The sequence below is a fragment of the Callorhinus ursinus genome, unplaced genomic scaffold (genome assembly GCF_003265705.2).
Source record: "Callorhinus ursinus isolate GAN/ISIS: 27379988/994484 unplaced genomic scaffold, GSC_fseal_2.0 scaffold22, whole genome shotgun sequence".
Lineage (NCBI taxonomy): Eukaryota > Metazoa > Chordata > Mammalia > Carnivora > Otariidae > Callorhinus > Callorhinus ursinus.
In genome coordinates, this window is record NW_027397084.1 from 27,795,882 (window position 1) to 27,823,579 (window position 27,698).

Consider the following 27,698-nt stretch of genomic DNA (forward strand, 5'->3'; position numbering starts at 1 on the left):
CATTTTTCTCCTTCCTCAGTTAGTGAGGAAGGAGAGTGAGTGCTGATGAAAAAACTTTTAATTGCATTTATGCTTCTTTCTTTCGGCTTCTTTCAGCCACAAGTTCTGACTCTTGAGAACACAGTAGGCTCTCGTAAGTTAAAATGCAGGAATCATATCTTGTGGTGACTGAAAGTTAAACACTGGGTATTAAGGTTCACTGACAAATCTAAAGCTGTGAACCAACATGGTTAACCATAAAAGAGTTAGGAACTTCCAATGTGGTCAAACTACAACAATATGATCTGTGCTTTCTTAAAAGAAATTAGCTTTGGTTTTAGTCTGAATTTTCCATCAGCTTTCCCAAAGCTTTTCAAATTTCAGACATCATTTTCTGATCCTGTCCTAAGATTCTGAAGGCTTTATTTCTTCTTGTTCTTTTCTCTCCGTAAGCTGCCAAACACATATTTTCAACATTAAAGTGTTTTAATTCTAATAAACAAAAAATTACATATTTTAGTTATGATACCCAGGTGCAAACTTTCGCGAAGTAAAGTAACAACAGCTAGAGCTACCCCAACAGATTGCCAGAGCCCTAGCCAATAAAAACTAACCACTGCCTGTCTGATCTTGGACAAGCAAAACTGCCACAATATTTCATCTTCTGGAGATCTGAAACAATAAAAAGAATGCCGACTCGCATTCTGCACTTATTCCATTCTGTCCCTCTGCACCACAGTGAGAAATGTTCAAAATAATTAGTTGCCTTCCTATTTAAACAGCCTCCCTTAGAAGAAGCCTTAAATCTACAATCCTAGCCTTAAATCCTAAAAGGTCCATAATCCATAATAATACAGAACCAGGATGACATTCTTGGGTCTGCGAATAGCAAGGCTTGAGTCCTAGTCTCCTGTGGGACCTGATGGAAAACACTTAACTCGACTATATTTAAGGAAACTAAACTAAATCATCCATAAAGAGACTGCTGACAATTCTAAAGCTTCTAGCTTTTAAGAAGTCAGCACAATTCTAAGAACCTCGGGAAAGTGTCAGGCCCATTATAAGAAAAGGAACCTCCTAGTTGTCACACTTACGCCGTAGGCTGATTCACAAAGGCATTCTTCTGAAGCTTGTAAGCTGAGTAGCTGGGGAAAGACCCTGACTCCAAAGAGACTCCTGGTACAGAAGCAAAATTCTTTTCCGTCAGGTTGTATGCTTCTAACATCTTAAAACCTTTACAACAAAAAAAGAAAAACGAATATTGAAATGAGGTTATTTTAATGATTTTATTGCTTAAATCCTGAAATAAATTAGTTCAAGGGTATAAACGCTTACCTGGTGAGGTGTAGCCATCCAAATAAATGAGAGGACAACCTGCAATGTAGAGTGCTCTTTAAGTACAATTCATCAACATGAAATACACACGTTGTATATGCACAGAAGTCAGCTATGTACATGTACCAAGTAACTGTTCATTCATTTATAAAAAATAACACCAGTCTACCCTTTTATATGTTATTTTTTGTACACTTCCTTTGTGTGGTAGAAATTCTCGTACCGACTAGTATAATCAATGTTTTCTCCTTTAATTCTCCAACCCAAGTGGGCATTTTACAGTGTTCTTATGAATAGTAAAATAGAATGAAAGGATTTTAATAGAGAATTCAATAAGTTAAAATAGAGGTAAAAAGAATTAAATTTTCAGATGTTCCTCAGTAGATGAAAGAAGCTTTCTCCCATGGCATTTTAAAGGTAGGCAAAGGCAGGAGGAGTTTGCCCCTATTCAGCCATCTTTGACATGCCGCCGAGCCTCATGTTGGCCACCAAACATCACCTAACAGTGACGAGTGTGCCATAGTTTTCACCCTGAACCACCCCCCCCCCAGAGCTAGGGCTACCAGGGGTTGGCTTTCAGGACCCCCTGCAGTACAAGGGAGACAACAGTACATCCAGACCCACTTCCCCCAGCGCAGCTCCATTCTGAACTCCAGCATAAGCTCTCACAGTAAACCACAGCCGTTTGTTGACTACCACCACCTCGACCTAGAGTTCTGAGTTTTTAGTAATGCTTAATAGGGGGAAATATAACACTTGTAAAGTATAGCCCTTCTTAGGACCAGGGGTCTATACTAGCCACAAAACTCTCTCCATAATATAATATCCCAAGAATCAGTACTTATGGATGGGGAAGAGGATAATTGACTTAAATAATTAATCTTTGGTCCTTCACTGTATTTTAAAAACTGAACTTGAAGTCTTGGCAAAAAATAAAAACTCTACACCCAAAAAAACAAATGAAAACCGAGTGCATTTCTACGGAGTGCACATGCAAGGGTCAGTGTTTTCATTGCTCCCTTGAAGCACGGATGTTGACAGAACAAATACCAATTGGTTACTAATAGGGAAAGCCTTCATCTTACAGAAATGCGCTTCGAAGCTGAAGATTAATTTACTCAAATGTCATAGCATCAGGATGGTGGGAAAAGGATATGTTAAAACATTTCATTTCCATACAAGGAATATTACATCGTCAAAGCTAAAAGCGGACCTCTGACAAACACACATTTAGCACAATCTCAATAGGAACAATGATTCATCAGATTCCCAAGTGATTTCCCTGGGATCTATTTATGCACAGACTTGATCCCATATAGGACAGACAGTTGTCCACTAAGTTGTTATCTTCCAAAACAGGTGAGATTGTGGATCCATTTGGACCAGGACTTACTTGAAGTGGCAGTTTCACAGACAAATGTAATGAGGTTGTCCTCAATCTTCTCAAAAGATTCAAAGTCATCAACAATGAACACATGCCGTTCGCTTGGTTTGCTGGCGATGTTGGCAAGCTCGTTGTAGTCAACGTCAGCCACGCCAACTACAAAGACACTGAACCCTGCAAAGTAGTGTTTATAGAGTGAATTACAGATCCTTTTTTCCGTCCTTTGTTGTTTCAGCAATTCAAAATAAAATCTTTTCAGAAATGATGCTGAATTTTCTCAGTAGATGCAGCAAGTCCTTTTAATTGACATAAACTCTCTTTAATAAAGAGGTACTTTTTCCAGGTCTTCCTATTTTCTGGCTTAGAAAACTCAACTAATTGGGTTTCCTAAAATAAAATCCTAACAATTAAGAGAAGCACATTTTAACAGCAGGAAGTCTTCATGTGGTGCACGTTTCCTTCCAGAGACCCCCCAGTCCTAATCTACTCATCTATTCTATAGCTCTCTTAGGCACCGTTAACATTTTAGGCTTATGTAATCCAGAAACCAAGAATGGGCTCATTTTAAAATCTGAGTTCTTGAAATTGATATTCTCAACAAACTCAGGCTCAAGGGCAGCACTCTAGCCATTTTCGAAATGGAATTGACAATTCCCACTGGCAATAGACTTTCATTTATTTAGGCTAATACAAATAAATAAAGACTTCACTCCAAAAGCTTAATTTGAAAGTAGAAAAAATAGACTATATAAGAAATTAGTTCTCTAACGAGATATGAATGATGTAACTTAAGCAAGTATTCATAACCGCAAACTTAAATCAGCCAAAAGCCCAAAATACGTGTATATCCTCTTAAAGTGTGCAACATAAAGGCAAAAATTTATTAAAAAAAAAAAAGTCATGGCAAAGAACAATCTGTATTGAAAGAAGGCGGTATGACTTAGCGCTAATCATGACTCATACTTTTAGCCAAAGAATCCTGTATGTCCAGTTGACAAATTCCATATAACAAATTATTTTGTAATTTGCACAAAATATAATTCTCTCCAAAATATGTTAACCTTGGACTCTGCCTGGGGGTTGGGAATCGGGGGTGTGGAGGGTGTGAATGCAAGTACCAGTAAGACCTCATTTCATCTCTAGTAATGCTAAAAAATGAATCCAATGGGCAGTGTTGCCAGGAGGCTCTCGGGGTATTTGATTTTTCAAGGTCGACCCCAAAGATGTCTTCCTGAGGCCTCACTACACCTCCTTTCAGCAATCTGCATCGGGTCTGCGTCTGCAAGGACGTGCTAAAGCTAAAGGCTTCCCTATGCTTCTCCTTGCACGGGGACCCAGCACCAAAATTCATGTCTGCTGTGGCATGAAGCCTGTTCTAGGAGCATTCTCTTACTGCATTCTGTAGCCTGCCAGCCACTCTGGGGAAGGTAGGTTTGCTCTTTTACACACCCCGAGTCACATCTTCAGTGAAGATATATACCATGTCCTTTTGGAGCAATTACTAAACCATCCATGATTAAATATAAACCAACATTTCAAGGGTACGGAGTCCAGAGTAAAGCAGGAACAATAAAGTAAAAGCAGCAGTTTCAACTTTCGCAATCATTCCGGAACACGTAAAACACGTGACGATCATGAGTGCGATCACCAGGCACCGGACTGCCAGGGCTTACCTGACTGCTGGATGACCAGAGCCGCCTTCTTGACCTCATCCTGTGACCGACCGTCTGTGACCACAACCAGCACCTTGGGGACATTCTTCCTCATGCCGCTCTCCCAGGTCAAGACCTTCTCCTTGATAAACGTGAGAGCCTTGCCTATAGAGTGTGGCATGGAACATTTTGGTGTCAGTTCTGTGAAAACTATCCAAGTGCCATTAGTCACACTCAATTGATAAGAATCTGAATAATGAAATGTGATAGTACACTCGGTTCTACCACGCCCAACACTTTGGAGAGTGAAGGTCGACGTACACTTTGATTAACTGTACCTGTCCTTGTGTTGCCTCCTCGGTACCTAATATTCTGGAGGGCCCCCAGGGCTTGGGCCTTGTCATTGTACGTGTTCAGCTTGAACTCAGACTTGACCTCATCACTGTATTGCACAAATGAGACCTGAAAGGAAATGTGGTCGGTGATGAGGTTAAGATGCCTCTTTTTATATTTTAATTTTCCAGTGGCTCCTCCTGGTGTTGATGGGCAAGTGTCTTAGATCTGACAGAATATTATAAGCTCTCTATAGCTAATGTTATAACACTGATACTATTGTCTCATTAAATTCTCTCATTTCTACTCCTCGATGAAATTGTTGATAATATTAACATTGTAAATATGCTGTATTCACATGGTATCCACATCCTCTCTCTAGGATGTAGGAAGGGATGGGTAAAGCTAGGGAAGAGTGAGGTCCCAGGATTAGAAATGAGAACACACCATCTTGAACTCAAATGTCGGCAAAGCAATTGGTTCTCAGCCAACTGCTTCTTCTCATTAACTGCATCCACTCTTTATGGTAATACTAAAATGTTGCCTATGTGATAATAATCAGCACCCACCACAAGTGTAGTAACAGTATGATTAACTGGACAGAGTACAGGCTTCATAGTCAGAATTCAAATCCTGGTTCTGGCCATTGGTAGCTATGTGACACAGGGCAAATTCTCTGCATCTCCGGGCTTTTGTTTCCATATCAGTAAAATGGAGATAATTATACTTACTTTCTAGAGTTGTTTTAAGGACTGACAATCATATATAGAAAGTCCTGGTACATAGAAGTTAATAAAATACAGTACTTATTTTTTTACTCTTTACTAGAAATCTCAATTTCTAGAAGGATGAAAAAGATGGCTTGGTTGCTAATACATTAAATTAAGACTATAACCAGCTTGAATTTTTACTCTTCTTGGGTTGGAAAAATGTTCCCAGGATTATTTGGGGATTTGAAATTTAGTATATTCCATAAAAGAAGAAGTGATTTGTTTATGAAATTATTTGTGGCTTATGTCAAAATCTCTTACTTTCATAATCTAAGATGCCACAATGACCAAGTACAAAATGCCACACACCCACTCCAGTCACTATTCATCACTGAGTCCTCTAACTTAACAGGGTATGACAATCATAATGCATTTAATTTCCAGAACATTAGATGACCTTTTGTGGAAATGTATCATCATCGGAAGTCTTAAGCAGGAAGTCAGAGTAGGAATGCCCTAAACTCTTCAAAAGGAGAATCATCTAGCCAAGAGAATACCTAGAGGAGGGTTTATTTTTCTATTTGCCATCTATGCCCAACTCCTTCCCAAAAATTCATGTGTCAAGAAAATAGTAAATACCAAAAGTTAAAACATAGTTTATACTGAAAAGCCTTTCTACTTAGGGGCGCCTGGGTGGCTCAGGCGTTAAACGTCTGCCTTCAGCTCAGGTCATGATCCCGGGGTCCTGGGATCGAGGCCCGCATCGGGCTCCCCGCTCAGCAGGAAGCCTGTTTCTCCCTCTCCCACTCCCCCTGCTTGTGTTCCCTCTCTCGCTGTCTCTCTCTGTCAAACAAATAAATAAAATCTTTAAAAAAAAAAAAATCCTTTCTACTTAAAAACAAATATTCAAAGGAAACAACAAGACATTACAAATGAATAGCCACCTATGAAATAGTACCCACCTGAATTCCAGCAGGACTGATTTCATCAAAGGCTCCCACAGTATTGAAGATGAATTTTACAACTTTGTTAAAATTATCATCCCCGATACTCCAGGAGGCATCAGTCAAGAATACAATGTCTGCCTTGGCCCCTTTGCATACTGAGGAAAAAAAAAACAGAGAAACCCCAAATCTCATGAATTTTTTCATTCAAATGAAGTTACAAAACCAAGAAATGTAGCCTAAAACCCCACTACTCAAGGTGTAGTTCAGCAGCAGCAGCATCTCCTGGGAGCTTCTTAGAAATGCAGAATCCTTGGCCCTACCCCAGGCCTCCTGGATCCGATTAACAACAAGATACCCAGACAAATCACATGCACAATGAAGTTTGAGGAGCACTAGTCTAACGGGCCCTCAATTTCTGCTCTGGAATTACTCCATCTGTTTAGATCCATTATGCAAATATATGTTCTTTCCTCGTGGAACTGTTCAAGTGGCTTCAAACAATAGAAGAGGAGGAAATCAAATGAAAAGCAATGATGTCCAGAATTTAAGAACAGCCATCAGTGGGTATAGAGATTTTGTGTATAATTAGTGAAGATTTGGTGCAAATAAGGTGTCTTTTCATTTTAAATTAGGCCACTAGAATTATAGGCAGGGAAGAAGGGAAAGAATAAAATAATGTCTTTGATTTGAATTTTCAGACTTGGAGGGTTAAAAAAAAATTAAAATTTCAGTATATAAAAACCTAACATGTAGAATATACAGCACTAGCAGTGAACCCTAATGTAAACTGTGGACTGTGGATGAAAATGATGTGCCAAAGTAGGCTCATGGATTGTAACAAATGCACCACTCTGGTGCTGGATGTTGACACCAGGGGAGCCGGGGTGGTGGGGGGAAGGTTATATATGGGAACTCCATGTAGTTTCAGCTCAATTGTGCTGTGAACCTAAGATTGCTTTAAAAAGTAGAGTCTCTTAAGAAAATAAAATTAACATTTTAAGCCAAATTTATTTACTGAATTTCTTTCAACAGTCTAATATAAAGAAACCCATTATCATTTTACCTTATAATAACACTATTTGCCCTGTATAATATTATTTTATCCTATAAGAATACACTTTTAATTTTTAATTTTATTTATTTAATAGGTTTAATAAAGTTGTAGCATTCTAGAACCTTCTAAGACAAAAGAAAAATGCTTTTAAAATCTGAAGGTCTTTCAGTTAAATGCTGGAAACAGAATGTGGGAAAAAGAATAAACCAGTAGTTAATTAGCTTAAACTTAAATCTGATAAAACACTGAGAATTGCCCCAAATTACTGAGAGACCAGTCCTATTAGCTCAGCACGTCTTTTTGCCAGTTCACTGCAAGTGACAATTATGTCTCGAACTTCAGTGAATGAATATTTTTTAGCTTTGTGCAATCCAGGGCAGAAGCCAGGAATTCCAAAGCCAAAGGCCCCACAGGTAGGTTGAAGATACAGCCAAAACCGTTCACAGTGCCTACTGATGCCGGCAGCCAGGAGAAAGGAATGTCCATCATGTGACCATGGACTAGGTAAAGTATCACTAGACATTAATCCGCAAAATCAAGGAAACAGAGTTCCAACTGAAGCACTATAGTTCATGACTGATTTCATACACACCAAAATGGGCCAGGGGAGAACAATTACCGATAATCTTTTTTTTTTTAATCTAAAAATTCTTCAGCAAGAATAGTAAATCGGAAATACCCTATATCAATTGGAAATCATGTATAGGCTACATAAATAAGAAGGCTATAAATCCCTACCAGCTGAATGTACCGCCACTTACCATCCCGGGCCGGTGGAATTGTTGGAGGGGGAGGAGGTGTGGGTGGCTCCGTAGGGGCTTCTGTTGGTTTTACAGCTAGAATTAAAAAAGAATAATTAGAAGAACAGAACCTGTGCAAATTTCATATCACAGGAAGTCCATTTTACGAGGAATTTAAGTCCTAGATAGCAAATCAAATCTCATTGGCACTGATAGACTGGAAATTCTATTTTATCCAAATTTGGTGTCATCTGTTGTCATTCGAACACTGACTACAGCTGAGGAAAGCAAAACCACGACTCAAAGGACACATGAAAGACCTTCGAATAGGGTCAGTGAGTAAAAGTCACTACTATGGGTGCATATTCACCTTCTCACTGCCAGCAAGAACCTTATCTCTCTCCTGTAGCCTTTTCCTTAAAATAACACCAACTCTGTAATGGGGAAAACGTGGATTTGTTATAGAGAAAGGTCCTGAACCAGCTACAGATTCCTTCTTCATGAATCTGCCATCATTATAATTACTGTGGTCCATAGGAAGAAGTGCCTACACGGGAGTCACTTAAGTCTCCCTTACCTAGAACATTCTATTCTGAAGCCATACAGAGATTTTCAGATTACTCAAAAACTTACTGGTATGTTCTTTGACAGAGACTCCAGGTCCCTCGAGATTTGGTGTCTGCACAAAAACAGTGACACCATAATCAGCGTCTGGTGAAAGACCAGTGAAGCAGTGACTGGTTTCTGAGCCACGCACTGTGATTTCTTGTCCTCTGCTTCCTGATTATGACAAAAGGAAATACCAGTGTCACCATCAACTATATTTAAAGACATTTTTATATATCATTTCATCTCTTTCACTCCTTTACTGAAGTTTAAAATGTCGCTACTATGTGCTCCAGTTCTTTATTATTATTTTTTTTTAATTTTTTATTTTTTTGGCACACGTACCATCTGCAGGGCTTAATTTTAGCCTGTAGGAGGTGGCTGCCCGGTGAGGTGACCATCTAACACAGAATGTATCCCACCCAACCTGGTAAGTTTTCAGATCTGTCACATTTAAATACACTACAAAATAAAAAAAGAAATAGATTTACTTTGCAAATAAAGACAAGAAAGCATACTTTTAATCATAACACAATTTTAAAACTTCTGTGGCTGAAAAAAAAAAGCCTAAATTCTTAGTATGGCTCCCTGTAAGAAACTTACATGAAACATACATGAAAATGTGGTACAGCTAAATCAGACCTCTCTTTCTATCACTAATTTTCAAGGGAAAGAAATTCCACATAGTCCCACTGGACACTACATGTTGTCTCATGTAAAATAATAAGAAATTTTTCTAAAGGGCTATCTCCTAAGTCTTTAAATAGTTATTCAGTACTTGTTGACGACAAAAATCTATCTTTGGGCTGAGTCAGTAATCACGGCATTTCTGTGAAAACTTTCAGTTAAATCAATGCATTTAGGTAATATATTTTTAAACATCATATGTCAAAAAAGTACGTAGCATTCCAAATCTAATTTTACAGATCATTCATGGATAAAATCATAATTTCTATACTTTTTATCTTTCAAAATTCAAAATATATCTTATGAGAAATAAAAATATCTCATCACATACATCTTTGTATATTCAATTATATTCCTTATATATTTGTTTGGCTGGACAAGAAAGAACCACTTATTTAGTGCCAAGGAAACATGCATATGTTAAGAAGAAATAAAATTAAAAGAGGCTGACCTTGCAATTTGTACTACATTTTTCTTACAACCATGAAAAAGATACGTGACTCACAGGTAGTGCCTTGATCCGTCAGAGGGACACTGAGTCCAGAATCATACTGAGCGTAAACATTCACATCATAAGTAGTGCTGGGATTGAGATTGTGTAGCGTGTATGATGTCATTTCTCCAACAAAAACTTCCATGGGCTCATTGGAACCTTTAATAACAATCACAAAAAGACAAAGAAATATTCCACCCCAGTCTCATATTTTCCTTAAAATCAAATAACTTATACTCAAATGATAGTATGAATACCATTAATTCCACAGCCCATCATGCACTTGCTCACTGTAACACACGTTCCATTATATAGTGAATACAAAACTATAAGCAGAGACTCAATTCTTCACCTCTTATTCTTAAAGCATACACAGCACAGTACCTAGAATGTAGTAGATATGTCATCAATGTTCCTTTAATGAATAAATTCTATCACACAGTCAACTACTCTAAACCCTCAAGCCTCTTCTCTAAGCCCCACTTTGGCAGCATAGTGCTTTGCATATGCTCAATTAACATTTGTCCAGTTTGTTGTAGAGATGATTTAAGAACTTCTGTCTTGGTCCTCGATGCACAAGTTTGGTTACTAAAGGTCCTCAGTTACCAACACCTCCTCCTCCCTTCGGTTCTCTCTCTTAAGGCCCATGTTTCCCTTCTCTTGTCCTCTCTCCTCAATCTTTTCCTAGCTCACACCCTTCCTCAGGTGTGGAAGAGACCCTGGCAAATTTGGTATGAAGAGTATTTTTCTTCCCTTTTGCTAAGCATACGGACAGAACAGGAATAAAGATAGCAAATCACTTAATCAAGGTGATATCCATTTAGGTGCACATGTCAGTGGGAAGTTGAAAGCAAGCCCAGCAAGAAAAAACTAAAATGCATATGCCCCAAATGGAATAACACCTTGACATACTGGAAAAGATAAGAGTTTATAGTGATTAAGTATGCATTATTTCACAATCATAATAGCTTATAGAATGTCTGGACACAGATTCCATTTGTGTAATTTTATGAACCAGGCCAAAGTTTTTAATTATGCAATTTAATGAGAGTCTCATCTGCACTCATAGTAACAATGACACTTCAGACTATTGGCTTAGAACATTCTTTCCAAAAATGTCTTGCCTCTTGTGGGAGGGGATGTCACAACTGAACTACCAAGAGAATCTAATGAGCTCTCCCTCATAAACAAACAGCTTTCTGATGCATTTTTATGATAATAAAGGTGCTTCCTTACCCACTGGCTTATACACAATTTTATATCCAAGAACCGGAGAGGGTGAAGGATCCCAGGATACCCTGAATCTCGTGTACCATTCGTCAGAGATGTGTATGTTTTGTGGTGGAAGCAGTCCCACTGCAAGCAAATATTGGCACACATTACTGACCTTTCATTGACACACAAGGAGGGCATAGACCTTTATGAGTACTGACTATGAGTACTGATAGTGTGGTCCCATGAGAATAATTTAATAAAATCCTATAATGTCCTCATCCAGAAAACAATCTAAAAGTTTTGCAATGTTCAACAGAAAGCTTAGCAGTTGTCCAAATTCGAACAGCACTCAAATGGACTCAGGAACTGAGGTGTCCCAGAGCTGTTAGGTTATATAATGTAGAATTACAGAAACTACAAGAGATCTCATACCATTTTTAACATGTTATAGATTACAGATTGTTAGAGCCAAAAAGCAATTTAGAAACTGTCTAGTCCAACCACCTTATCACATAAATAAGATTCGATTTGCCCAAGACCACACAGCTAGCTAGTGACTAAAATGATATTCATTCCCAGCACCCTTCTATCCTCCCCCAGCATAACCTAGAGCAAATCCTCAAGCCTCCAGAGGTACTTACTGCCTCCAACTACACACCCTGTAAACCAATGCTGTCAGGCAGCATGCTGAGTCGTCCCTGAGTTATTTATTATTTATCGCATTACACAAATAAAGAATTCAACTTAAAAACTTTTTTTGCAAGAGAAACTAGAAACGGCTTTGGCACATCCTGGAAAATTCAAGTCTGGTAAAGATTTTTTTATATATTTTGAAAAGCACAAAATTCTAAAACATGCCATTTCCCCCAGAAAAGTACCAAAATATATTCTAAAACCAAAGGGAATGTGAAAAATGAAAGGTTGTTCAATTTAAATCATCTTGAATCACTAAACTGAGTCTCCATTGACTCAGTCCTGTAGAAAATAAGTATCAATAAATATATAAACTCCTAGCCTTGAGAGACTAAACTAAAACAACTCTAGTCACGCTTTTCTCTTGGGAGTTTTTAAATGTTACCTCTCCCAAATTCTGTAATGTCAAGATTGTTTAAGCACCAAAAGAGTTGGGGCAACCGAATGTAGCAAGGCACCTGAAATCATTTACTTAAGTGGATTTTTGCAGAATGAAGTGGAAAGAAGAACACCCATATTGACCAGTAACAGAACTCAGACCTATAGCCCAGCCTGCCTTTATGCTGAACCAGTGACTTTCAATCTTCGCTGTACACTAGAATGTAAGCAGATCCAGGTCACACCTCAGACCAAATCCATTACTATCTCTGGGGGTGGTACCCAGGCACAAGCATGTTTTAAAGCTCCTCAGGTGATTCCAACAAGCAACTGACTTGGAGAACCTTTGCTCTAAACTGGAAGAAATTGACTCCTGTGGGCGTCTGGGTAGCTCAGTCCTTAAGCATCTCCACTCTGCGGAAAGCCTGCTTCTCCCTCTCCCACTCCCCCTGCTTGTGTTCCCTCTCTCGCTGTGTCTCTCTCTGTCAAATAAATAAATAAAATCTTTAAAAAAAAGAAAAAAGAAAAGAAATTGACTCCTATGTAAGTTAGAAAGGGGCCCGAATGCAAATAATTTTCTGTAAATTACTTGGTACAATAGAAAAAAAATTGTAAAGACAAAAGATGATTGATAATCATCTTGCTTCTTTATGACTTAAGATTCTATCAGGATAGTGTTTTTTGCTGATACTACATTGACTGAGTTAACAGCTACCTCCTTCACTGATCCCACACAAACTAAAACATTATTCAGAAAATATGCGATGGTTTTAACAAAACTATCTCAACAAAACAGAACATGCAGATTTTTGTCTCCTTTTCTTCTTTTAGTGGACTTCTAAAAAGTTAACATAAAATTCTGTTCCCATATCATTTTTGCCAAAATTCAATGTTTAATGTAAATGTTAATGCAGCATTATGTAGTATTTGGGATGCATTGGTAAAGGCAAAACTTAAAGATTATAAAAGGGATAAGACATTTACCAGTTCTTCCATTTCCTGTTAGATGGCCACCATCTCCATCTTCATAAACAGGAATAACAGTAATTTTATATGGAGTATCAGGTTGCAGCGGCTGCAGCATCACATTATTCCTTCTGCCTGGGACTGTGGTCTGTAGGGAAGTTAAATTACAAATTAATTATCAGCCAGAGGCCTTCCAGATCAAAAGACAACACTGTTTTATTTCTATAAACAGCCAGCAATGGTTTCTTCATGTTTTGCTTCTGTTACACAATGCTCATGTCAAGGTCTACACTGTTTCTGTGCAGCACGCAAGAATGGTCTGAGGGTCAGAGAGATCTGAGCTCGAATCCCAGATCAGCCATTTACCAGCCTTGTGACTTCCTGTCTCTGGAGGAAATTGTGCAGATGAAAGGTAAAACCACGCATGACACCTCGGTGCACATTACTGACTACTGCAGCACACAGCAGCCCCACGTGTGTCTCCATCTCCCATCTGTGTGTTACATTTTCATGCATGCCTGCAACAAATACACACCATACAGCCACGGTGGGCCAGGAGTGGTGATTGCTGTTGGGAATGCATTGGTGAGCAAACATGGACTCCGAGCCTGCCCTCAGGAATATCAGCTTCGCTGATACTAATTAGGTGAAAAAGATGAAAAACAGGAAATGGAAAATACATTCAACTACCTCCATGAAGAGGATGCGAACCAGATAAATCTCTCAGTCTCTCTTCCAACACTATGCTTTACTTCTACAAACAACGTGCCTCACTTATGCCAGTGATTCCCGGCACAGAGTCCCCTGGTTACAAATGGTGAATTGGGGGGAGGGATTATATTTTTAATGCTTTCAGAAAGTGGGGAGAAGTCAAGTACCTGTGCATGGCAATTTATTAAAATATAAATGTTAAAGCACCAGCTTCTTTGCTTTGGCAAATTAAGTGTGGTAGTACTGTTTATCTCATTTTGATCAGAAACTCTAAATGACAATTACATGTGTTTCTGGTGAATAAAAATGCAGGTTTGAATTAAAGTTTAATATATCAAGTTCAAATAGATGAAACATAACATGGGGAGAACAAAGGGGAAATGATCCAAGAGGGTCTGTGGCAAAATGGTTGTAAACCACAGATCTAACTGCTTTACTATCAATATTTTGTGTAATTTTTCTACTGACCTATTACTTCCATCAATCAGTACACTTTTTAAAAAGTGGTGAGTTTTTCCATCCATAGCAAATGGATATGCCTGGTGAGGGCAATGAGGAAGCTACAAGAAACCTAAATCTGGTTCTCGAGAGATAGTGTGACACACAAAAAGTTTGAAACTAATATGAAAGCATGTCTATTCCAAAACCAAAGTGTAATGAAAAATGTTAAATTTAAAGAAAAGAGACATCAGTTAGCACTTGAATACTTAAGGGGTATCTTGTAGAGAAATTAGATTTAAAGAAAGGATAAGGTTTGGATGGTCACATCTTTTGAACATTAAGTAGCTCAGAATATTAGGTATCATGTCTCACTAGACCCAGTTCCAATGAAGAAAATTTGGTGGCTAGAAATACACATTTCATGCAATAAGACAATTTTCCAATCTGTCTTTAGAACAGAAATGGGCCCAAAGACATTGATTCTCTGTAACGTGGGAGGCCACATTAGACGCATTTGGGTGTTCCCAATATCATGTCAGAGGAAATCATGGAATGAGGAATTGTGTGACTGTCACACAATTACTCAACTGTAATCACAGTACACTTCCAAAGAAAAAAGCTTAATTTCACCTTCCAACCAGGTGAAAGTTTACAAAATGCTCAACTAAGTGAGAAGTGGACTCACATATTCATCAATGGGATCTCCAACAGTGGGAGAATAAATGATCCTGTATTGCTGAACTGGCCCATCGGCATGATCCCAGGATACAGAGAGGCTATTGGTTGTCTCCCCAAAGACTCTCATATTTCTTGGTCCACTTCGTGGTACTAAATAAATAAAAATACAATCAAGTTAATTGCCTGCCTGTGAGCACAGTGAACATGGGGGTGGCGGGAGGGGTATAAAAGAATTTTACCCAGGTCAAATTAAGGAAGTCATTTGTGGGAGTTTCACACTCATTAGGATGTTTACTCCCTTATGATAAAATATAGACCTCCTCTGGTTTTAATGTGAAACCATAAACAACAGAGAGTGCTACATTTCAGAGCTATGGTTACATGCTGAACTTTCAGTGACATTGAGCTAGGTTTGAGCTTAAATATAGAGACTGGGAGAGAAAGGGATTATTTTAAACTACCATAACCACCTCCTGTTTAATGAAACATAGAGGCAGAGCCCTCACATTTCTAAAGTGCCCGCCTGGTGACAAGACTCACTTCAGGGCAGAAGAGCACAGCCTCTCCTTAACTTAAGTCCCAGATGAGAAAATAGCCCATAGCAGTTCACTCAGCACCAACGGCTGTCACAGGCCCAGAGCCTCAGCCTGGAATTTGAATGTGGGGATGCCCAGGCAGAACCGCATGCCCAGGCCTACCCTCGCCTGTGCAGGGGTGGAGAAAGCTCTCACCACCTCTCACTCACCACCCACCTCCCTCTTCTCACTCACTCAGAGAAGCCCTGCCAACCAAGTTATAAGGGAATGGGGTGGAGAAAGGATTTCTGCCTCACGCGTTCGGCCCTGGCCAGGGCTGGGATTCCCCTCTCCATCAGAGTAGAGAGCTACAATGTTCACAGAATAGGGTGTGTCAGGAATCAGCCGCTCCAGGTGCACAGTGCGTGTGTTTCCTGGCGCCACAATCTGGAGGGGAGGAAATTCCAAATTCTGCTTGACAGCAACTCAAATGCTTATCAAGTCTCCTATTAGTCAATGTAGTAACATTTATAATAAAAAGCTGAGCCTAGGCACATCAGAAGCTAACTACTATACTTCCTCATGAGATCCTACAAAGCCACACTGTGAGATACAATTTCTCCTCAGAAATTCCCCCTCCCAAAAAAAAGTGAGTTCACACTCACTAAGCTAATAAACATACTAAGCTACCCTTACTAGCTTCAATCATCTCTCATTTATGTTTGTTGTGAAGATTCCCAAATACAACATCCGGGATTCATGGTAGTTACCTACGGAGCATCCCGAATGTTAGACACACATAAGAGAGGGGTTCCCCCCCAGGGAATCCCCCAGTAGGGAAGACATTTTGTGTTAAAATAGAGAGCCACTCCACAAATGGATAAGGGCAATGTTGTCCCACCATACACAAGGGACAGGCAAATCATTTGTTTTTCTTTGTTCACCACCATTGTCCATATTTATAAAAACATAAATTAGTCTATTGATTTACTTTCCCTTAGGTATTCTGAGACTACTCTTATACAAATTAGTAGTTTCTGATTCTTACATTATCAATCTACTTATAAAACTGAATAGTACTGGGAACGGAAAATAAACTGGACAATTTGTAAGAGCCAGCGAAGGCAAACATTAAGATATTTTCATAACATGGGGCACCAGGGTGGCTCAGTGGGTTAAGTGTCTGCCTTCAGCTCAGGTCTTAATCCCAGGGTCCTGGGATTGAGCCCCGCATCGGGCTACCTGCTCAGTGGGGAGCCTGCTTCTTCCTCTCCCCCCCTGCTTGTGCTCTCTCTCTCTTTCTCTCTGTCGCTATCTCTGTCCCTCTCTCTCAAATAAATAAATAAAATCTGTTTTAAAAAAAAGATTTTCATAATAGAGACATTTCTATGTTACAACAAAAGCCCATATCGACAAGTTCTATCAATGATTTGCATTTACTACTGGTCTTTTTAAGTCATATATTTAATTTGTATTTTCCCAAAATTCATTTTTGCCAACTCACCCTATAGTTAGTACACCTGCCTTAAATCATTAGGAGCAACCACCTAAGCATTATTCATTATCATGTTTGTGGCTGGCATTCTCACAGGCCAGCAAACAAGGCACAAACCCAAGGCTATGTTCATCAGGAAAGGACGTTTCCATGAGACTGGGGGCCACACCAACAACTGACTTACTGTTCTGGCCCAGCAGCCATGGCAGGAGGCGCAGGGAATCTACACAGTTCTTGGACTGAACTCTAAGAGGACAAAATTACTTACAGATTCCGAGGGTCTCGTGCCAGCCACAGGAGAATACACGATGCGATACTGTTGCACGGGCCCGGGCGCGGGGTCCCAGCGGACGTCGAGGCTATTTGGCGTCGGATTGTACACGTGGACATTCCTTGCCAGCCCTCTCACCACTGAGGAAAGAAAAGCCGACACATCTATGCTGAAGCTTGTTTATATATGTCAAGCTTTCATGATTACTTCTCTAGGGCTTATGCTCTGTAACAGGATAAAGCACTGTCCTCCTTCCATTTCTAATTATCTACACACAAAAGCAGATTAAAACCCTCCACATCCAAATTTAGTTGAAGTTAGCCAATTACGGCCTTTGTCTATATGGTAGCAAAGTTGTTGCCAATAAAAACAAGCTAGTAAAATTAGTAGTACTGGGCTGGCCATAAAAGGACAAGGGATAAGGGACAAGAATCTGGAAAAGAAGCTTTGGTTTTACAACACAGATAATGGAGAGATAGAGAAAAGGAATTGTACAGTGTCTGTCTTCTAAGTACAAACTGACAGCAGCTTTGAAGCCCATCTAATTCAGTCCGCTGGCTTCAATTATTCATTCCTTCTTCATTCAAGAAATAGTTACTGATGTGTTCTGTGATGAAAAGAAAAGGCCAGGGCGCCTGGGTGGCTGGCTCAGTTGGTTAAGCGACTGACTTCAGCTCAGGTCATGATCCCGGAGTCCTGGGATCGAGTCCCACACTGGGCTCCCTGTTCAGCAGGGAGTCTGCTTCTCCCTCTGACCTTACCCCCTCTTGTGCTCTCTCTTGCTCTCTCTCAAATAAATAAAATCTTTTTAAATTAAAAAAAAATAAATAAAAGGCAAAAGGAGGGAGAAATAGAACATACACTCAGTTCTCAATTAACTGCCCGAAGTGGGACTTAGAAAAACATACAAATTAAATCCATGTATTAACCCCAAAGTCTACTTGAGTCAACAACATCACCTTTCTAGAGCACTAATCTCTTACCAAAAGAAGCCACCCATACTTGCTTCCTTTTAACCATCAGCAAATATATTTTTAAAGCCAAAGAAATTATTTATTAGTATGCACAAAAGCCTGTAAGCACTATTATGAAGAACGGTAAAACCACTATAAACTGGTTTCTCAAGATGTTAACAGCAAAAGAAAGTACACAGAATTTTGATGACCAAAAGCACTTCATGAGCAAACCAGAGAAATGTGCGATCAAGTAATGTGATAAACAATTCACACTCTCAAAGCCAATTACAAAGCACTGCTTCACACAAATGTATAAAGCACAAAGCAAAGCAAAATGAACTTTCGTCAGTGAAAGAGAATGACTGAAATAGCAGACTGATGATCGTATGCACATTCATAAATCCTGATAGTATCGTTTCAGAAGAAAAACACCATAATAAATGTGTTAGGGCGCCTGAGTGGCTCAGTCGGTTAAGCGCCTGCCTTCGGCTCAGGTCATGATCCTGGAGTCTCGGGATCGAGTCCCGCATCGGGCTCCCTGCTCGGCGGGGAGTCTGCTTCTCCCTCTGACCCTCCCCCCTCTCATGCTGTCTCTCTATCTCATTCTCTCTCTCGAATAAATAAATAAAAATCCTAAAAAAAAAAAAAAGCATAACATTTAAAAATAAATGTGTTATTTCATACATCGAAGTGTTAACAGTTGGTGGTGTTTGGAAGATAAATCATGGGTAATTGGTATATATTTATTTTATCATTCAGAATTTTCAAAATTTTCTTAGTGGGCCTATGTGTCCTTTAAAATGAAAAGCAAAATTTATAATGAAAAAGCTAAATTTTTCTTCCTTCTCAACTTACATGTTCTTCCAGTATCTGACGTGCGTCCTCCATCACCTTCAGTATAAACAGGAACTACTGTAATGGTGTATGGGGTATCTGGCTGCAGATTCCTAAGAATGGCGTAATTGGTATTCCCAGGGATTGGTACCTAAACATTTTAATAAACATAAAGCACTTGATTTGAAAAACTTGTAAAAGAAATAATACCTCAAACAATGTAATACGCAAAATACTAACTCAAGACCAAGTCAAGAAGCAAGTTCTGTAATATTGGGATATAAGTTGCACCCCATATGAACCATTACAAGAGGTTATAAAGACTTCTCTAGACCCCTAAGCTCACTCTAGGATCCCCCTTTAGAACTTCCAGAAATAATTACCTCCCCCAGCTCAATCCCCCCTCCCCCCATCACCCTGGCACTAAGGCAACAATCTATTACCCTCTGTCAAGTTCTAGTAAATGAATATGAACTTCAACCCTAAAGCAAATCAGTTAACATTTTTAGCTCAGCCTTTAAATCATTCAGCTACAGGTTAAATAAACATGTAATTTTCACTCCAGGACATAATTACCAGCTCCTCTGGACCACCTGCTATTGGTGCGTAGAAGAGCTTGTACTGACGAGGGTTTCCCTCCGCATGGTCCCAGCGAACATTCAAGGTGCTGGTAGAAGGGTCATACACTCTGAGGTTCCTTACAGTATTTAGAGGTTCTGCAATGCACAGAAATCACATGACACTATGATCCTAACCACCAAGCACACTCGAAATGCTTTATAGTTTTACCTAATACCTTGATATTTCCAAGGCACCTCGAAGGTGGCAGGGACCCCACAGTGGGGCCCCTACAAATATTTGTTGAAGTGGTGTATAAATAAAAGAAAGCCTGTGGTAATCCGGTACATATGTCTCCTCTCCACGAGATATTTTTGTCCCAGGGTGTATTTTTGTTTTAGTTTGTTGTTTTTTAATCTTAGAATGTAATAAATATCTTTCTTCATAAACAGAGACCGGTACCTCCAAGCAAGGATATTAAAAGCAATTAATGTCATTTTAAAAAATGCATTAAAATTTGATTAGCAAAACCGAGTCACCTCACTGTTTCCAGGTAAAGGTAGGACTCTGTGGTAGCTATTAAAGAAGCTATAGGAGTCTGGTACTTACTGGTCTTGCCTCTTCCCGTCATCCGACCTCCTTCGCCATCAGGATAGAGGGAGGACACAGTGATGGTGTAAGGAGTATCAGGCTTCAGTTTCTGCAGGACCACACTGTTCTGCCGCCCCCCGATTGTGGTCTGGAGCAAAACAGGGCTAAGTGTTAGCCTTGTTCTTTCCGTCTCACTGATCTGTTATAGAAAGCTCTTTCTACAAGGGAGCTGGTTTGAGACCCTGGCCAAAATCTGGAAACACATACCACACTGAAGGTTTAAAGTATATCTTATGGTATCATTTTTTTAAATTTTTTTATTAACATATAGCATATTACTTGTTTCAGGGGTACAGGTCTGTGATTCATCAGTCTTACACAATTCACAGTGCTCACCATAGTTATGGTATCATTTTAAATATAAAATATGCACTTTAAATCATAAAAGGCACTCTAAGCCTTAAACTGGTGACCTCAAAAAGATAGTCCAACTTGCTCACCGCCAGCACAGCAAAATTTCATCCAAAACACATTTCACAGATCTTTTCCCCCAAAAGGCATTAATCATAAGTGAGCTAAAAAGGAGCTTTAAGATAGCAAAGAATTGCCAAATATTAGAAGCTCCACACCATTTGCTACTATTTTTACTTTTGTACAGAGGTTTATTTATTTGCTTTAGAAAACACATTAAAATCATTCAGTAGAAGATCTAAAACTTTGATGTTCCCCCCCCCAAAACTGCCATTCTAACAGCATTAGCTGTGCAAACTATGTGACTGGACCCTTTGCCAGACCACACTCAGGCCGGGGTTCCCAGCCATCTCTGTGATACCAGCCTAGTGGTAAGAAGCTTTTCAATTTCCTCCAATTACAGAGTTTGGAATTTTTTATTCAGTGCTTAAGGCCATCTAGCTATCTTGTTGAGAGAAAATTTGTATGATTTGTTAACAGTCTACCGAATTCAAATACTTATGTGATACTAATTAAAATCGTATGAAAATGGCCTGCTGCCTACAAAGAATGCACATCTGGAAGGCTGGATGCGCTAGTAACAGTCCAGATGTTTCCAACTTAACACCCATCGACTCTTTGAGTTCCAGAGAAAACCTCAATGAAACACTGTACTTATCCTCAATATGAGGCAAATTGAACAACAGTGGCTAATTTTACTAAATTGAATATTTGACGTTATGAGAGAAAAGTATCAATATCCGTACAAGCCATTTGATATTTAACAAATCTGAAGGCGTCCACTTAGTAGAACTAGCCCTATGAGTAAGCAGAGGGTTGTCTACCTACTTCTCCTGTCCAAATCTCCAAAATAATTCTAGTATCAGTGATTCATTACTTTATTTCATGGACTAGCAGTAAAATGCAAATATCCCTAAGAATAACAAACCTTGAGGGATTATCAGCTAATACTTTCCAGAGGATGAGTTTATGAGACTCCTTCAAGTTGTAACAAGCCTCTGTGAGACAGTAAAGAGACTAAGGACAGCAGTTGGAGGGTCGCTACCACCGAGCAGGGAAATGCTGAAGACAAGTCCCCTCTGCTTTATAGTTTTACCTAAATCTGGCCTGGCATAGGAAAAAGAAGTTCTGTTTCTGACATGAAAATATCAGTTCATCCAATCTGTCTTATCTTATTTCCTACAAAAGCCAGTTGACTACAGTTGGTATTTAGTTTATTATTGGTAACCTATTTAATTAGACAAAATTTCTATCCAAAAATACTACCTAAGACTAATTGTATGGAAACCTCAAAAGAGCAACTCAAAAGTCACACTGAGGATGGGAGAGTTTCTGGTTCAGCTAAGCTCACTTAACATGCAATATCAGAAACCTTTAACCACCGCCAGCATCCACCCTTGCTAACATCTCTAAACTGGGAAGATGTAGAACCCATTTGCTGGAGCTCAGCAGTCAGGTGACTAATTGATAATAACTCATCTCTCTCTCTAAGACCATGTGAGGAAACACTATAGCCCAAAGAATGTCAACAAAATACTAGACCTTACCAAAAGAGGCATTTGAAACAAATCAGGAGGCATCCCCTCCTGGTGTAAAAAATCATGGTGTTTCCTGACCTATGATCATATATGTGCAGTTCTAGTCATACATTTCACAAAGCAAAGCTGGAGAAGGTCCAAAAACAGACAACAAACGTAAGCAAGGTGAATGGACTAGGGGACTCTGTTAAACAAGGGAAGATCAGAAAGATAAAGAAGATGAAGGCTATTGACAGTCATACCAACTTTCTCAGAAACCTCCATTTGGATAAATATAAAAATGATAAACAGTATGAATTAGGTGAACAGCTACCTAGATCTGGAAACTCCAGATATAAGAGATACCTTATGATATGCAAAAACCGGAAAATTACAAGAACAGAAATTTGGCAAACTTTAAGTATTTGATTAAGTTAGAGAGATACAGATTAAAAATCTAAAGACCAAAAAAACCTAGAAATCTTCATAGATAATCCACCCTAAGAGTTTTTAAGGGAAATGTCTATGCATGAAGTACATGCCTGATGCTGTGGGGCCACCTACCATGAAAAGCAACTTTCATCCCCCATGAGAATGTCCATTGAGTTCCCATCAGGAATTGAGTCAAATAACTCTATTCATTACAGTAAATTTTGCATCTCTCAAACTAGTATGACTAACTACACACTTGCGGCAGGGTGGGGGGAGGAAGGAGTTTGAGGAGAAGAGGTAGAATTTGTCCAAGTTATTTTTTTTTTTTCAAACAAATTACCGTTTGCTCATTGCCTTCTCCTGTTGAAGGCTGGTAAGTGATTCTGTATTTCTGCACACGACCACTGGCAGGATCCCACTTAACAGTCAAGCTGTTAGAGGTTGCATTGTACACCTGAAGGTTTCGTGGGCCACTTTTTGGAGCTGAAAAAAGATTGTTGGGAAACAGAGTAAGCTCATAGAATGAGGCCTCCTCCCAAAATAAGCACCATTCACAAGAAAATCAGTATACTTTTAGGTGGAGCACTGGGTGTTATATGCAAACAATGAATCATGGAACACTACATCAAAAACTTATGATGTAATGTATGGTGATTAACATAACATAATTAAAAAAAGACTAAATTTGACCTCATGATAAATGATGGTCATGGAATCTTAAATGACTCCATAACAAATGACAGTAAAGAAACGTTTTTCAAGAAAGGTTTTTAAAAAAGGTTCCAATCAATTCCTTCCGATTTAAAACAGAAAACCTATTTATGATGGATTTTGTGGTATTTTCCATTCATTCACTTGTTCATTCATTCATTCATGATTTGGTCATTCATATGGCTCAGCAAATTAAAATCTTACCTTGTGTTGTTAAGGGTATCAAACGTGCTAAAATAAAAAAAAAACAGAATTTGGGGAAATATTACTAATATAGCTATAGCTCTATTATCTTAATTAACTTTAAAATAACAATGTCCTATTTGAAAGCTGAACACCTACGTGTGCGCTCACTGCCAGTCAGGTCATCACTTTCTGACTCATCGGGATAAATGGCAGTAACAGAAACTTCATAGAGAGTGTTCGGGTTCAGGTTTTCAAACACCAAAGTATTTTCATCTCCATTTAAGATGGTCTTAGTGAAAGAGAAAAAAAAAACACACACACACACACACACAAAATTAAGTCGCCATGTCGCTCATACTCTCAATGACAGTTTGTTGACATTATTTAGTCAGATATTCTTCTACCTTTGATGCATGCCAGGGGTTCAAATGTCACTAATAGGAAAGGATGCTTTTCATGCAACAGAGGTAATATGTATTTCAAACAAGGTTTCTTGTCATGAAATAAGATGTTTTTTAAAAAGGGAAAGAAGGAAGGAAGGAAGGAAGGAAGGAAGGAAGGAAGGAAGGAAGGAAGGAAGGAAGGAAGGAAGGAAAAGGAAGAAAAAAAGGAGGAAGGAAGAGAGGGAGCGAGGGAGGGAGGAAGGAAGGAGGGAGGGAAGAGAATTAACTCTACCTCCATCTTATCAGAGCTTCCAAAAGGTGCCCAGGTTATCCTATAGAGGGACACATCTGAAGCTCCATGATCCCAAGTCCCTCGGAAGCTCTCTGGTGTTACTTCGGTAATCCTTAGGTTTGTTGGGGCTGGCACGGTGCCTATCATGAGATAAAGCAGGACTAAGTTTCTGAACAAACAATATAATACACAAACACTATAATAAAACCACCTTGTTTTATTTTCATGGACATGAGGAAACAGGCTGAAAACATTGTTTAGAACCAAGTATCTTACCAATTCAGTTCATCTGAAAGGGAAGTATAAGACGAAGTTCCGAAAATTTCAAACACCATATGGATATAATAGGTTTCTATTTGTATTCCATTAAAAATGGATTTAAAAAAAAAAAAGTACCTCTTAGTAAGACTCTTCTAACCCAGTTAACACAGTTAATCATTCTGCATCGCACACATTTTTTTTCAATGTCATATTTGAAAGCTGAACATCTACATGTCACAACCATGGACTTGATCACACAGCAGTACACATAAGCACAAACATTGGTATTAATTATCAGAGAGTGCATAGGCCATCATGGTCTATGAAATATTATGATCTAAGTAATACATGCATGAGGTTTTCCTAATGTTAAACCCAAGTGAAACAGACTGTACTATGTCCAGAGATGGTAATAACCCTACAGTGCAGATGACTACTGAAACCCCAATTAAAAGCCCCTCCATTACCAGGCACTCTAGTTAGTTTGCAGCACAAAGAATCTGGAAGTTCTGCCCTCAGTTCTGAACTTTCATCATCAAATATTTCTCTACACACTACTGACCAAAGCCAACTACACAAAATCCAGGGCCATCAAAAATGTATTTCTAATAATGACAACGAAAAGGCTCATTGAGATAAAATGAGTGGTACCACTTCCGTAAGCACAACTGAAAACAAACCAACTGTTAAGGATGCACTTTGCCTACACTGAAAGTTATTAGGAAATCTTAAGGATTAAAAAACACATATTGAAAGTATTGATTTAGTATACTAAATTACCTGCATTCACTAGTCTTTTTTTCTGACTTTTTTTTTCTCTACTACACCTGTTATGCTTGTGCAAAGCGGTCAGGCTACTCATATGCACCAGTTTTCACATCCAGACACTACCCTTACCAGGTAAGAACCGACACCAATAAGGCAAGTGAGATTGCTAAGAGCGATCACGTGGCAAGAAAGAAGCAGACGTAGATACGGTCTGATGTTAAGGAGTAAGCTGTGCCATTTGACAAGAGGCCCGATCATGTGTAGACAGCTAGGTATGAAAGGAGAAGCTTTTGGGGCTCTAGTGAGGGAGTTACAGGACAGGAAGTGAAAGTTCCAGATTTGGATTGATCCCACCAGTAGCTTACTAGATGAAGCAGGGCAAGTCATTTAAATTCTCTAGACCTGTGCTGTCTACTATCAGAGTCACTAGCCATATACAGCTACTGAGTACTTGAAATGTGGCTAGTCCAAACTGAGATATGCTGTAAGTACAAAATTAATGCACACTGGATTTCAAAGAATTACTATGGAAAAAATTTTGTGAAATATCTTAATAATTATTCTACTGATACATGTTGAAATGATAATATTTTTGATATATTGGGTTGAATATAATACATTATCAAAATTAGTTTCCCCTCTTTTTACTTCTTCAAATGTGGCTACTAGAAAATTTTGAATTATGTAAGTAACTCTCATTATATTTCTTCAGAGCACTGTGGGCTCTAGACCTCAAGTTCTTAACCACTATTCGAGTAGGAAATTATGTGCTGAGCACAGTGCCAGGCACTGGAGATGCAAAGTTGTACAAAGTAGGCAGTGTCTCTACCTTCACTGGTGGGGGGAGGAAGGGGAAAGCAGAATAGATAGGAAAAAACCAACAGGCAATCATAATTGGGTTAAATACTACGGAAGTACCCTGAGAGGGAAAGAAAGAGACATCTCTGGAAGCAGCAACAAAATAGAGCAGGTGAAGAGGAGCCTAGGTGGGCTGCCCTGCATCTCCCCCGCCTCTCCACTGTCCAAGCCTCCCCTTCACCTGACATCCAACAGTGTGCATCTGAGCACCACTTACCTCGCCTTCCCTACATCATCCCATGTGTTGTCAATTACTTTTTCTTATCTCCACAATGAAATCATGAACTAGTAAGGGCAAAGATACTTGTATTTTGTTACCCCCGATAGCACTTTACTTACAGTAAGATTGCAAAAAATCTGATCACTAACACAACTTTCCCAGAGAAAATGTCCAACATGCATCAAGAATATACTTCCTCCCCATCGCTCTCCTCACCCGCATGCACGTGCACACCCCCACACACAAAACACACACATACACACACCAGTTAAGTATCTGGAAGATGAATTAATGACAGTGGTTGATAGAATAATAGGAGGATAAAAATTATCATAAAAGGAATGGACATGTTGAATCACCATATTGTATACCGAAAACTAATGTAACACCATATGTTAACTATAGTGAAATTAAAATAAATTAAAATAAAATAAAAAACTTAATTGAAAAATAAAAATAAATAAATAAAAAGAATGAACATGAAGGTGGAAGATGGGAAGAAAATAAGTGAAAAGCAATCTGTGAATTCAAATATTAAATACTCAAAAATAATAGCACCAAGCAACAGAATGACCCAATAAGTTCAGTTACACAGTCACATGATGTCGTTTCTTAATTATCAGTGAAGCATGATCACAACTTACGGGTAGTTTCCTGCGCAGTTACTGGGGGAGACTCCCCCTCATCATACACTGCAGAAACATCTACTGTGTACAGGGTTTGTGAGATGAGGTCTTTGAGAGGGGTGCTGGTTCGTGACCTGTCTACCTCTACCTGTAATAGAGCAGTGGAACAATTTTAGGAAGGGTCTAGTTTTAACATCTCTGCTGTTTATTGTACCTCTTAGCACAAGAGCATAAGAACTGTGCTACAAAAATAGCAGTGTTTTCCAATATGCATAAGAGTCCAGACCTGGAGACAGTTTAAATGCTAACAAAGTGGGAAAATGTATGTCCTAGAGCTCTATCTGAATGCTAGGTTCAGTAAATAATGACCGTCTACAGATTCAAACAACCTAGTCATTTTTCACCAACAGTTTCTCTGTTTCCCTTTGTGTCACTGCCTTATTTCTCTCAGAAATGTTCTCCTGTGCATTATCTCATTTGCTGTGCACAAGAGCCCTGTGAGACCCACTGGTCACTGTGCCTCTTTTGAAATTGAAACCTAGAATGAAATGAATGCGTGTGTATGTATAAATTAGCTTTGGTATAATCCAACTGACCAGCACAGTCACTAACTAGGGGCTTACAGCAACTATTTCTATCTTCCAAACATGTCTCTGAGATTCTGACATTAATACGCCCCCAAGCACACATAAGTTTTAAACCCATTCTCTAGTGAAGGCCCTCAGTTTGCTCCCACTTTGAATTAAGTTGT

At 39.0% G+C, this 27,698-nt stretch overlaps 1 protein-coding gene across 3 annotated transcripts in view; it reads right to left on the reverse strand.

Annotated features, from left to right (window-relative positions):
• The window catches only part of COL12A1 (collagen type XII alpha 1 chain), a 112,226-nt gene that overhangs the window by 28,647 nt on the left and 55,881 nt on the right, over positions 1-27,698 (reverse strand). For all 3 annotated transcript variants that reach the window (XM_073905231.1, XM_073905230.1, XM_025890779.2), the window contains 23 exons: positions 26,966-27,095; positions 24,215-24,354; positions 23,696-23,828; positions 23,558-23,584; positions 22,983-23,125; positions 20,241-20,370; positions 19,650-19,789; positions 19,095-19,224; positions 17,281-17,423; positions 15,835-15,964; positions 15,010-15,152; positions 13,191-13,320; positions 11,157-11,276; positions 9,933-10,079; positions 9,086-9,202; positions 8,768-8,914; positions 8,156-8,230; positions 6,356-6,495; positions 4,689-4,812; positions 4,372-4,515; positions 2,708-2,872; positions 1,315-1,353; positions 1,074-1,212 (listed from right to left, as the gene is read on the reverse strand). In XM_073905231.1, the coding sequence (XP_073761332.1) occupies positions 1,074-1,212; positions 1,315-1,353; positions 2,708-2,872; positions 4,372-4,515; positions 4,689-4,812; positions 6,356-6,495; positions 8,156-8,230; positions 8,768-8,914; positions 9,086-9,202; positions 9,933-10,079; positions 11,157-11,276; positions 13,191-13,320; positions 15,010-15,152; positions 15,835-15,964; positions 17,281-17,423; positions 19,095-19,224; positions 19,650-19,789; positions 20,241-20,370; positions 22,983-23,125; positions 23,558-23,584; positions 23,696-23,828; positions 24,215-24,354; positions 26,966-27,095 (2,876 nt within the window). The remainder of the gene's footprint in view (positions 1-1,073; positions 1,213-1,314; positions 1,354-2,707; positions 2,873-4,371; positions 4,516-4,688; positions 4,813-6,355; positions 6,496-8,155; positions 8,231-8,767; positions 8,915-9,085; positions 9,203-9,932; positions 10,080-11,156; positions 11,277-13,190; positions 13,321-15,009; positions 15,153-15,834; positions 15,965-17,280; positions 17,424-19,094; positions 19,225-19,649; positions 19,790-20,240; positions 20,371-22,982; positions 23,126-23,557; positions 23,585-23,695; positions 23,829-24,214; positions 24,355-26,965; positions 27,096-27,698) is intronic.